The 12,493-nt window shown below is 43.7% G+C and overlaps 1 protein-coding gene across 1 annotated transcript in view; it reads right to left on the bottom strand.

Moving 5' to 3' along the window:
• lyrm4b (LYR motif containing 4) overlaps positions 1-12,493 on the bottom strand; it is a 36,348-nt gene that overhangs the window by 11,272 nt on the left and 12,583 nt on the right. The window contains exon 2 of the mRNA XM_084340111.1: positions 12,364-12,484. Coding sequence (XP_084196237.1) covers positions 12,364-12,484 — 121 coding nt within the window. The remainder of the gene's footprint in view (positions 1-12,363; positions 12,485-12,493) is intronic.

The raw sequence follows: 12,493 nt of genomic DNA on the forward strand, positions 1-12,493 counted from the left end.
TGACACACACACACACACACACACACACACACACACTGCAATAAGAACCTCCCTCTGCTCTCCTGCTGTGTGTGTGTGAGCGCCAGACATCTTAAAAAGGACCAATGGGACGTCTTCGTTTACACACTCCTCTTTCTGTTACTGTTACTGTTACTGTTACTGTTAGTGTGTGTGTGTGTGTGTGTGCGACCTTGGACATCTCCCTCACTGACCCAGCAGCCTTAACGAGCTCGTTTGCCTGTCTCTTGTCTTGTTAATTGGCTGCAATGACTCAAAAAGCCGCGCCCACTCGTCAGGCTCGCGACCAATTAGCTGTCAGAGCTCGAGACCCGGCATCGACCAATCACGGCGCAGTCCAAGAGTAATTAAAGGTGATTAAGCTGTGACGTTAAGGCCACGCTCACAGAGGAAAGAACAGAAAAAACACACTGCTGCTGCTGCTAAAAAAAAAAAAAGACTCACATTCATATTTCTCACTCAAAGACACGACACACACACACACACACACACACACACACACACACACACACACACACACACACACACACACACACAGACACACTCTACAACAGTAATGAGGAGTTTCTTTGTAAATCTGCTGTTTCTAAACCCTAATTTCTTCCCTCTGAGCACACACACTAATGAGACAGCGAGGAGATGAAACTGTCCTCACATATCACAAAACTCTGACTGTGTGTGTGTGTGTGTGTGTGTGTGTGTGTGTGTGTGTGTGTGTGTGTGTGTGTGTGGAGTTCCCTCCCGTGCAGCACACACTCGACTGTGATCTCCCGTTTCAGTCCGTCGCACCGACAGACAGCGAGGAGGGGAACGAGGAGCGCCGGAGAGAGGAGGGGGAAGAAGAGGAGGAGGAGGAGGAGGGGGAGGAGGAGGAGGAGGAAGAGGAGGAGGGGGAGGAGGGGGAGGAGGAGGAGGAGGAGGACGACTGGTTATTAAATTGCCACCGTCGTTACGCCTCCAGTGTTTCTCCTCGTTCTCCACATTCTCCCTCCCGTCTCCCTTTTCCCTGATATTTCCTCTCGTCCTGTGGTCGACACATCCAGAGGGAGTCCTGAGGGTGTGAAGTTCTGTTGGTCCGTCCGTTTGAACAGAATCTCAGTTCTGACAGGACTGAAGCAAAACCTGAATCCATTAATCCAGCTTCTGTTTCATTTCTGCATTTATTTTGATGCGTCAACACTACGTCACAGCGACGGACACGTCTCATAAAGCTTATCAGGCAAAGTTAGCACACGCAGGCCGGAGGTAACATGTGAACGTTACTCTCACAGCTCACATGTGAACAGATACGGCGACACTGAATCCATCGTCTGTTACCGCTCTCCTGGATTACTAATAACTGATATGGATAGAAAAAAATATGGATCAACCTCAACTAACGACTGTACTGACGGCGTCATTATCCATGTCGTAGCAGAACGTGACAGCAGTGATGGTGTTCACCTCACCAGTACTCAGACTGAAGAGTGTCTGCTGCCAAGTACATGAACCACCACTGTACAACGGTTCTGCTGTCTGATGCAACTCGACCAGTGAACTCTGCTTCTTCTTCTCCTTCGTCTCCTTCTACTTTGTCTTCTTCATCTTCGTTGTCATTGTCATCTTCTTCTCATTTACAGGTCTAACGAGAGGTGGAGCGACTGATGAACTGATGAGGTGTTTCTGTGTGCATTAATATGGAGCAATGAGACTTGTGCAATAACAGAATTATAGTTAGAGCCAGTCGTATGTGCGACTTCATGGATCTGAACACAATAAAGCATGTACAGTTTTCTGTCTGACGGAGTGAAGTCATGAATCCACGCAGAGTTTTACGCCTCTGGCCGCGAGAGTTTCCCTCTTCACGCGTTTGAGGTTTCAGCTGCCTCCTCGCGCCGTCAACAGACTCGGTTTCTCTCATTAATCGTCTCACCATCGCAGCACTGCAGAGGAGGAGAGGACGACACAAACACAGAAAACCACCCGGATGCACACACATCGATACGGCCGGGCCGGGGAAAATGAGAGGCAGTGATTTTGAGAGAAGTGAATCGATAGACTGGTTGGCAATCTGCTGAAGAGTCGAGAGAGAAGAGAAACGGGAGGAAACAGAGTGAAGGAAATTTAGGAGAGTACAGAAAACACAAGAGAGGGAAAAAATAGTGTGACTCATACAGAGAGGAGATGAGAGGGAGTCCTTCAGTGAGAGGCGATGAAACGAGTCCACTTCAAAATAATTGAGGGGAGGACTGACATTGATCCACACGAGGTTGTGGACCAGCAGCTCCCAACGCTCTGATCATGATTTTTGGGGCTGATTATTGATTGCTGGAAGCAGCATCAGCCGATAACCGATCAAAATGTTGTGTCTGTAGGACATCGGTAGGACTTGGTCATATGGGTTACCATGTGTTTCTGGTTTTGAGATCGTGTCCCGTCGCAGTGTTGCTCCTTAGCTCACCACTGTTTCCCGACGCTCTCGACGGTCTCATCCAGCAGAGAAAACACCCGTCACCACCGACACACATCCCCGTTCTGTGTTTAAAATGGTCTTTGTCTCTGCACCACGTGTCCGTAACTGAGCTTTGTTCAGAAACAGAGTTAGTTAAGAAAATGCAAATAACGGCACCATTGAGAAAAAACGCACTAAGAAAAACAGCCGCCACCAATCGACAAACCATCGTTGGTTCACGTCAACAGAACAGGACATGAAGACGTGATGTTTGTGCATTGAGCAGCAACAAACATCTTCATTTTCACCTCCTGCCTTACAGCAACTCGGAGGGGACACACCACTTACACCCCCTTTCGACCAAACACTGTTCAGGTGCTGGTTCTGAGCCAGCGCCTACTCTGGAACCAGTTCTTTGCTCCCAGTCAGGAAAACTGGTTCCAGAGTGGTACCAACACCTTGCTGGTCCAGAACAAAGAACCACTTGTGTCAGGGGCTGGGGGCGGGGTTATCATGAAAAACATCCATCAAAGTCGACAGTTAAAGAGCTCATTACGACCCATATTTACTTGTGGTGTTAGGCGGTGACCTCTAGTGGTCAGGGTTATTATTACAGCAGCAAAGGAGGAAGTCAGGTGAAGTACTATAAAAAGCAACAGAGGCTGGGTCAAACAAGCACAGGACTTTCATTCAGGAGACCGCTGTTTGTAGGCAGCGTGAAACAAAAAGGCAATGGTGAGTGCTCTTAACTTGGTAATGTAGGTAAGTAACGTAACTACATTTCCGTATGTAACATATGTATAAATTGAACTTCATTTACAAGGTACTAGAATTAGTTTTAGTGTCTGAACACTAAAACTTTTCAGTCGTTTAGGAACGAGGACGTGTTGGTTGTTTCAGTTTGTACCGAGGTCTTTGTGCCCTGAAGCCACAGCTCGTATCTGGTTACTTTCATCTCTGACAGCAGTTTGGAAAAATAATGTAAAATGTCTGTAACTCCAACCTCAAAGTATTTTTACCTCTAAAATGTACTCAGCTGAAGTACATCAGTACATGTATTTACTGTGAACGTGTTGAGTTGTCACATTACACTGCAGTTCACTGCTCAAAGGTCCAAGTTGAAGGAAAGTTGAACTCGTCAAATACCGACACTCTGGGTTGGTAGGTCGGGTCAAAGCGTCAGTGTATTTCAGTGACCGGTTAACTGGAGCACCCAGCTGTCACAGAAACTACAATGTCTTGCTTATGTTCATGAAAGATGGACTAAAACTGGACATTTTCCTGCTTCCTTCCCTCCTCTTGCTTCTTCACTCCTCTTAAATCAGTCAAATCTCTCTACTAGTCTTCGTATTGCTTCTCCACCGCCTCCTCTTCCTCCTTCATCCTCCTTTCATTCTCCTTCTCCTCAGCTTCCTCCTCTCTCTCCTCTCGTTTTCAGCTGTTGTCCTTACATCACATTGCCTTCTTCAGTCAATGAATTTCATCATGCAGAGGGTGTGTGTGTGTGTGTGTGTGTGTGTGTGTGTGTGTGTGTGTGTGTCTGTGTGGAGGAGGATAGTGTATCATCATTGCATCAGACCCACATTTCCAAGAATAGAAGAAAAACTAACAAACAAAACAAAGTACCAGAAAATAACAGCACAAAGGAAAGGGAAAATACTGCATCGTGTAGCTATTAAATCCACGATCAGCAGCATCTCACTGCAGCACTTTATGGACGAGTACTTCATCTCCAAAATCAGATCATTCCATCCACAAGCCACTGATCAGCGACGTAATCTGATGAAAATACATTAAATGTTTCAAACATTTCCTGGAATCCTGATGCAAACTCAGGAGTCAGGATGACGAGTCGCTGAGTGCAAAGACATGTTTACACTTTTAATTTATAAGTTTCCTTTCCTCTGATAAAACAATCAACAGTAATTTGAGATCTATGCATAATCAAGACGATATGATTCAGCACGAACAGCACCCAGGATTTAATGGCCTGCCAGCAGCAAGGACTCGTGGGAAATATTGTTGAAAGCCAATAAATTAGTGTTGCAGCTCGTTAAAGTTTAAAACTAAAACTTTCACTCCTTCAAGTTTAGTTTTTAAAACATAGTTTTGTGTTTGTGAGCTAAAACTTATTCAACTCCTGGACCTAGTTTGAGTTGCTCAAATATCTAAATATCTCAGGTGTGATGTGAACTAAACACTTCCACCAGAATCAACAACAACAAAAGTAAAGTTCCTTGTAATATTTTTCTCTCAAAATTTCTGTCCTATTCAAACAAAACTTTTATTCTAACTGAAATATCTCTAACTGAATCAATAGTCAACCTAATCATGAAATCAATGACGCTTCGCAGCTCTACCTTCGCTTCTATCTCTATCACGAATGAGATTCAGGAAAAAGAGGTAGAAGTTCTGTATTTCTTGTGTTGCAAGTTATGTATAGTTGCACTGTAACAGTGACATGATACATCTTATATATATAAAAACTCCATATCCATTTCCAAAAAACCCTCCTCCTGCAGTATATCAGTCTGTACTTACAAACCACAGGTGATTCAATCCTCAAAAATACAACCACAGGTCCTCAAATGACGTGTTTCTGTAATAATACTCCATATTGAAGTTTAATGCCAGTAACTTCGAGAGAAGATTGATGCATTTGTTGTGCTTTTTTGACCCCCCAAAAACTTGATCTTCGATTTCGTAATGTGCTATTTTTAAAGCTGAGCAGCTCTGCATGTTGGCAGCTTCTGAGGGAAGTGCAGGATGACGGCTTGAAATTTTGAGGGCTTCAAAAAGTCAGGAATCAATACTCACACTTCAGTACTGGCTGGTGATGATGGAGGACTAAAAGAGACCAAAGAGATGAGAGAAGGAAAGGATCTGATGTTACAGAGTCCAGTTCTCACTCTCTCTTTCTCCGGCTGTTCAATACAGATATGTCCAATGTTTTGATTACTCAGTATGAGCGTAAACTGAACAACAAGGACAGCCCCTCTTCTTCTGACAGCAGTACTGATGGGATGGTCCCCAGGGTCTATCCTTGGATTCTTGGTCCATTACAATTAACGTAACACACAAAAAAACGCTATCCTTCCTTAGAAGTACCTCAATATACATTTCTATGCAGACGATACAGTTTTATATCAACATGGGATTGAACGAATTGTTGGCGTGTTGGTTGATTGATTTGTTTGCTGGTTGTTCTGTTGGTTGGTTTGTTTGTTGGTTACAGAATAGTATCCATGTGGTTAAAACATGCACAACACAAACAAAAGTTAAGATTGTTGGCAAGAATTTCAAAAGTAAACAATGGAAGTTTTAAAGATTTTTCTCAATAACTTTGCGTTTAGAGCGATTCAACGAGAAGCTTCCCTCACAAATAGGGAAACTGTTTGCATGCACTATTATTATATAAAAAGCAACTGTTGTCTGTGTGATATTAAGATTTTGGTTTACACAGATTAGATTGACACACAGAGCTGCAGCCTCTGTGTCAAGAATAAATGAACATTATAACATTAATGATGGACAGTTTTACTGCAGAACTGTTGTATTAGATGCCATTAACATAAACACCTCAAATGTAGCCTATATAAAACATTTATATACTGCAGTTTTGTTTGTGCATATCTGCCTACCTTTTGCCTAAACTGACTGACTGAGCTGGGACAATATACGTAACCCTGACAACGTGTCGTTCCAGCCAAATTAAGACGTCTCTCTGATGTGGGTTACGGCTTCATACCAGAGTCAGACGGAGCTGAAACCGAGCTTCTCCGCTCTCCTGCCTCCGTCAGGATCACATTTTATGAGGCAGAGAAAGAGTTGGAGGAGAGGGAGTAAAAACATGTCTGCTTTTATCCACCTGAACAGCTCCCTTCTCTTTTTAATAGAGTTTGTTTAGCAGTATGAAGCCGAATGCAGGATGTGTGTGTTACTGTGTGTGTGCGTGTCTAAAGCTCGCTACAGCTACCAGCACCCGTGGGGCATTCAGGTGTAAAAGCAGCAATAAAGGCGTGGGATTTCTGAGGGATGGAGAGGAAGGCTGGGGATTTTGACAGATCGAAAGATGGAGGAAGAGAGGAAGAGAGGAAGAGGAGAGAGGGGAGAGAGGAGAGGGGAAGGGTAAGAGCGAGGTGAAGAGGAAGAGGAGGAGGTGAGGTGACGCAGGATTTCACACAGGGTGTTGCCCTACTTTTCACTTCAGCTGCTCTCTGGTTCAGGCTTTCCCAAAATCTCTGCCTTTCCCAAACTGAGCTGCAACTGTGTCAAAAAGGAAAACTGGGATTTAACAGTCGATACCCTGCGTCAGTTAACATGCCACTGGTGTGCCGTTTGTTCTTATTGCAGTTATTCAAGGCAATATGAAAGAAAAGCTTTTGAGTCAAACATCTTCGAGTATTTGTTACAAAAAGCGAGCTGCAGCAGGAACATTTAAAATGGTTGAAGATTGAATAGCTTGCACCGACCAAATTCGGATAACATTCAATTAAATATGCAATCAAACCTGACAACTACGAGCTACATCAATTATATATTGTTGTTTCCTGCAGTTCTTAGACATACGTGAAGCTCGAACAGGCAGATGTTTTCAGACTGAGGCATCTCTCTGGGGAAGTGAAGGAGAGCTGAAGGGTGAGAGGAGGGAAGGACGTGAAACAAAAACTGAGGTGAAACGGAGGCAGTTTGGTCAAACTAATCACCAAACGTCACATTTATTTATGTTGCAGCTTTACATTTTGTTTCTGTGACAACGTTGTGCTTATGGTCGAGTTAGGTTTAGGCCTGTTGAACTGGAGATATGCTGTACCAGCCTGTCTGCTTCTGTGTCTGAAGTGCTAAAGTCTCACCTGCAACATTTAGCAGCTGTTTGAACACACTGTTTACACTGATTTCACCATTTACACTCAATTTATGAAAGAAGAAACATGTTATTGATCTAAACATGTCACATTTTACAAACACACTAACCAGTAACCAGTATAGGCTTCTTCTTTGTCCCCAGACTCCCTTAACAAATGTGTCAGTTTAGTGAGTTGTTGAGTTGGAGACACTTTATAAACTGTGTGAAACTCTGTCTCTGACTAACTAACAAAGATTAAACCTGCACTATCAGACTTTAAAAACACCTGCAAGCGGTTTCATACAGTTTGCTTTTATTTTGAAACGTGTATGATGGTGTGTTCCCTTCTTTCTGTCTTCAACAGGATCAATACCAACGAAACCAAAGAAGCTACAGGACACATCAGAGGAATGCTGCAATTTACTCAACAAAAAACAATGTGTGTGTGTTTTAACCTTCTACACACACCTCACAGACACACAAACACACCTTGATTAACGCACACAAAGAGCTGTTGTACAGTTGCTGGAGGAGGAATCGAGTGTTAGTGATTAAGTGTCTGTCTGACCGCAGGAAACATTTTTCGCCCCGGGAAAAAACAATGAATCATTTCAAATCATTTCTATAGAGCTGAACAACTATTTAAACAACACAACCAGCAGCTGAAGAGGAAATGCTTCATTCATGTTACAGGTGATTCAGGTAATGAGGTTCACACTTATATATTAACAAACATCACTCAGCGTGTGAAGCTCGAGCTGTTTACCATAAAGCCTTGTTTTTACTTTATTTGTCAGGAAACGTTGTTTAAAGCGCCCTGCTGCGAAACGTGGCATCACGTAAAGTATGTCTGATTATTAACTGACAAAAGAGTCGACGTGTGCAGGACGAAGGCGCACAGATTAAACTATCTTCTCATTTGAATGTCTGCAGAGATGCTGCAGCACTCAGGGATCGACTTTTATCTACATAACACAAGAGTCTTCTTTAAACCAGCTCCACACATGCACTCAGCGTCAGGCTGCTCAGCGTCTCTGCTGAGCTGAAGGATTTACGTCTTTCACGTTCGCCTCTTTTAATGAAGTCTTTCCAGTTTATAAAAGTCAGACAGCAGAGTTGTTAAAGGCTCAGGCACATCTGTTTTCCCCAATCGAACATTAATATGAGCACATGGACGAAATGCTGAACGTTGATTCAATATTGCAGTTAATATTTAGATTATTGTTTTATGAACTGGACTTATTCTGTGTCGTCACGAAATTAAATGAAAAAATGAAATGAAAATAAAATAGTTGCAAGGAAGACGCGAACATGTTCTCCCTCCCACCTCGTCAAACGCAGCAGCTCGCTCAGTGGCCTTTAGTTTCACACTGTGACGCTCTGTCTTCACCTGTAGTGTCGCACAGTAATAAATAATATAATAATAAATAATAAATAATAAATATGAAACGCTGAGTTAGGTTGAGGCCCCAAAACGTCTTTTAGGAAACGTTCATACTTTTGGTTAAAATAACTAAGTTACACCAAACATCAAAATATTTCAGTAACCTACAGGTGAACAGACGCACCTGGCAGGTAAATCCCTTCATCCCATCGAGTGGTTTCATCTCAAATCCTCGGTGTGTTCACTGAACCGAGATTGTGTCCGGCCCCCGAGCCCCGTGACGGGGGCCAGCCCCCCCGACCTGGCAGGTATAACTCACCGCCCGATGTGGCATTTAATCTCAATTGAGCCAAAATGGCCGAAGGCTGTGTGACATTGTGGTGACATTAAGCAGCAGTAATCTGTGAGAAATGGCTCTTCAGAGGCCACTGCCACACCAACGTACACACATCATCTCGTGTGTGTGTGTGTGTGTGTGTGTGTGTGTGTGTGTGTGTGTGTGTGTGTGTGTGTGTGTGTGTGTGTGTGCGCAGAGAGTACATCCAGTTGCAGTGGGACACACCGACAGAAGTGTTGCATCAATCCATCATACAAAATGTAACTCAGTCCTGCTCTTCCTCCTCTTGTTTTTCTGTTTCATTGACATTTTTACTTTTCTTTCCTTCTTCTGGTCTTTTTCCTCTTTACCTTCAAAATTCACACACACACACACACACACACACACACACACACACACACACACACACACACACACACACACACACACACACACACACACACACACACACACACACACACACACACACACACACACACACACACACACACCTGAGAATAAAGTCGAGCCCGAGCGATATTCGACTTTTATGACCGTTTATAAGGACCTAAAAACAATCCATAATCAGCTGATATACACACATTTTATTTTGCAGTTTAGATTTTAAATCAAATATTGATCAAAACAAGCCTTCAGTGAAATCAAATGCAGTCATTCAATCAGTCATTGTTATTGATCAATAAGTCTGTTATTAATGTCTAACACACAGTATATCTGGGATCATTTACAGCGATCCTGTCCACGGATGAAGCCGGTTTTAATGTGGCTTATTTCCCTGTTGTTGGCATCGTGGCGACGTTAACTGCTGGACAGAGCAGAGAGAGTGTGTGTCGTCACTGCTGAGTTCATGCACGTCACGTGTTTAAGTCGCAGATTCATAAAGTGTCTCACTTACACAGTTTGTACAACTACTGTACATGTAGTTATCAGAATAGTCTGAGTCAGAAACAGTCGGTCCGCTCCAGATGAGGGCAGAAGTGCATTCAGGTGCACATGTTGGACTCTGAAATCTTGCTTTGTACAGCGAATGTTACGTGCATCGTCAGGGACGTCGTGGTGCGTTCAGTTGCACCACATGAAAATGTTGTCAGGGCATAAAAGTCTAACAGCAGCAGAGACGTCAGTGCTGATTTTCTTTATTGAAAATTGAATTGAATCGTGACCTGAAAACCAAAAGTCAAATGTATTTGGACTTGGAGAATCATGACACTTCACTGGGAATTTCACAATTATTTTTTTCTGCATTATATTAGAAAAAGGTTTCATACTGATGCACATCGGTCAACAAATAGTGTCCATCAGTACTGATTTATGTGTGAAAGGCCAATATTGGCCCCCGATACATCGAGCTCTTCAACAAACACAGCCGACGTATCGAAATAAACAAATATGGATAAATGCAAACATACGAGAACAAACAGGACACAAATTAAATACGACAGTCTGATGCTCCACCTCAGGGCGTCTGTTTGACTTTTTAAAGTTTTTACAAGGTTTAATTTTTTCTTTATCGTCTTCAGGATGTTTCATTTATAGCTCACCAACCTGTCCTCACCCTCCCCCCCTCATACAGCTCACCGTATGGATCTGCACTCAGGGGAGGAAACCTGAAGCCAGAGAGCACCGAACACCAGCAGCCTCCACAGAAGTGTGTACCTTTACATACGTGTGTGTGTGTGTGTGTGTGTGTGTGTGTGTGTGTGTGTGTGTGTGTGATATGGATTTTTCAAGAAGCCTAGTATGCAGGTGCATATTTCTCCTCTGATACATTTAATCCATGAGTCAGTGTGGGCGAGAGGCAGAGACACACACACACACACACACACACACACACACACACACACACACACACACACACACACACACACACTTGCTTAAGTCAATAACAACAACGAAAATTATTATTATTATTATACAAAAGGAAGACACAATAAAACAGGATGAAGATCAGACACCGGGGGCAACTTTGAATGATACTCTGAAGCGTCCTGCTGTTTTTAAGCAGCCTGCACACGTGAGAGCAGCCAGAACCGAAGACATACCTGAAGCAGGCAGCACTTACATCACGTTTACATTTGTTTTTCATCAGGCACATATAAATATGACCTGTGAGAGTTAATGTCCACCGTCTACTGTTCAGAGCACTACAGGCTGGACCAACTATCTCAAGCAGAAGACACTAACTATCACTGAAAATATAAGAGAACTTCTTGTCTTCCACAAGGTGCCGTTTACAACCCGGCTGCTCTTGGAGGGGCAGCCCGCCCCTCAGACATCCAGCTGCCGCCTCTCTCTAGCCTAGTAACACGCTAAGTGTAGCCCAAGAAAAGCAGCAGCCAGGAGGTCAGGAGCGACTGCAACAGCCGGAGAGAGTGGTGTGTTTCCTGGGTGACTACAGGTCAGTTACAAAAAGCTCCGTCATCACGTTTAAACCATCTTCAGACACACAGACGGTGCTGCTGGACCCACACTCATGATACCGTGTTTCCACCCAAGCCTGCGTCCACCACTGCTTCAGTCAGCTTTCTTAGCATCTACATTAGAAGCACACTGGAGACAACATCATCTGAAGTCCAGCAAACCACGCTAGCTTCAGTGGAAATATCTAAATAACAGCTGGACGATTGTCTTGAAGCTTGAAATACATCCCATAATAACTTTGATGACTTTTCATCTGGTCAAAGCTTTTGTGTCCAACACGTTGGTTCATGAAACACCTGCAGAACTGGAGACGTTCGGCCGCGGCTCCACTTTGTCTTTACTGCTGATTTAAGAACTATAATTTACTTTAATCAATTTCTTTTCCATTTTATTTCATCTTTGTTTTTTGATCTACTCAACGTTTCCCATTCGAAGAGCCCAAATATATTTATCTGTTCTTTGTGAAACGTGCCGTCTGAATATGATAATTCGTCCCTCTGTGATGCGACCGTCTCCTGCCTGCAGATGTCAGCATGCAAATCTGATCATTAAAGTTTCGACTCCTGCAAACTCAAATAAAATGTTCAGAGTTGACTGTCAGTCACACGGTTTGTTTGCTAAAATGGAAAAATATAAACGCACGAAAAGGTCTGATGGACAGCTGTGTGTGTGTGTGTGTGTGTGTGTGTGTGTGTGTGTGTGTGTGTGTGTGTGTGGAGATGAAAGCCGGTAAGAAAGAGGCAGACAGAGGGACTGACAAGCCCCTGTTGGGAATGGCCAAGAGACTGCTGATGCATTATGGGAACAAAGTGACCAGCAGTGAGGTGATTAGCCCGGAGTTGCCACGGTAATGAGGGAGTGCGTCTTGTGTTGGTGAGTGTGTGTGTGTGTGTGTGTGTGTGTGTGTGTGTGTGTGTGTGTCTCACCTGTCTCTGCATCAGTGCCAGTGTTTGTTGTCCCTCCACCATCAGTCTCGCCACCGTTTTTGGATCCTCTACTGTCGTGTTGGCCCTGAAGGCATCACGCACCCGCCGCAGTGCATAGGTCCTGCAATAA

Source organism: Pagrus pagrus, assembly GCF_965226575.1.
Source record: "Pagrus pagrus genome assembly, chromosome: 20".
Taxonomy (NCBI): Eukaryota; Metazoa; Chordata; class Actinopteri; order Spariformes; family Sparidae; genus Pagrus; species Pagrus pagrus.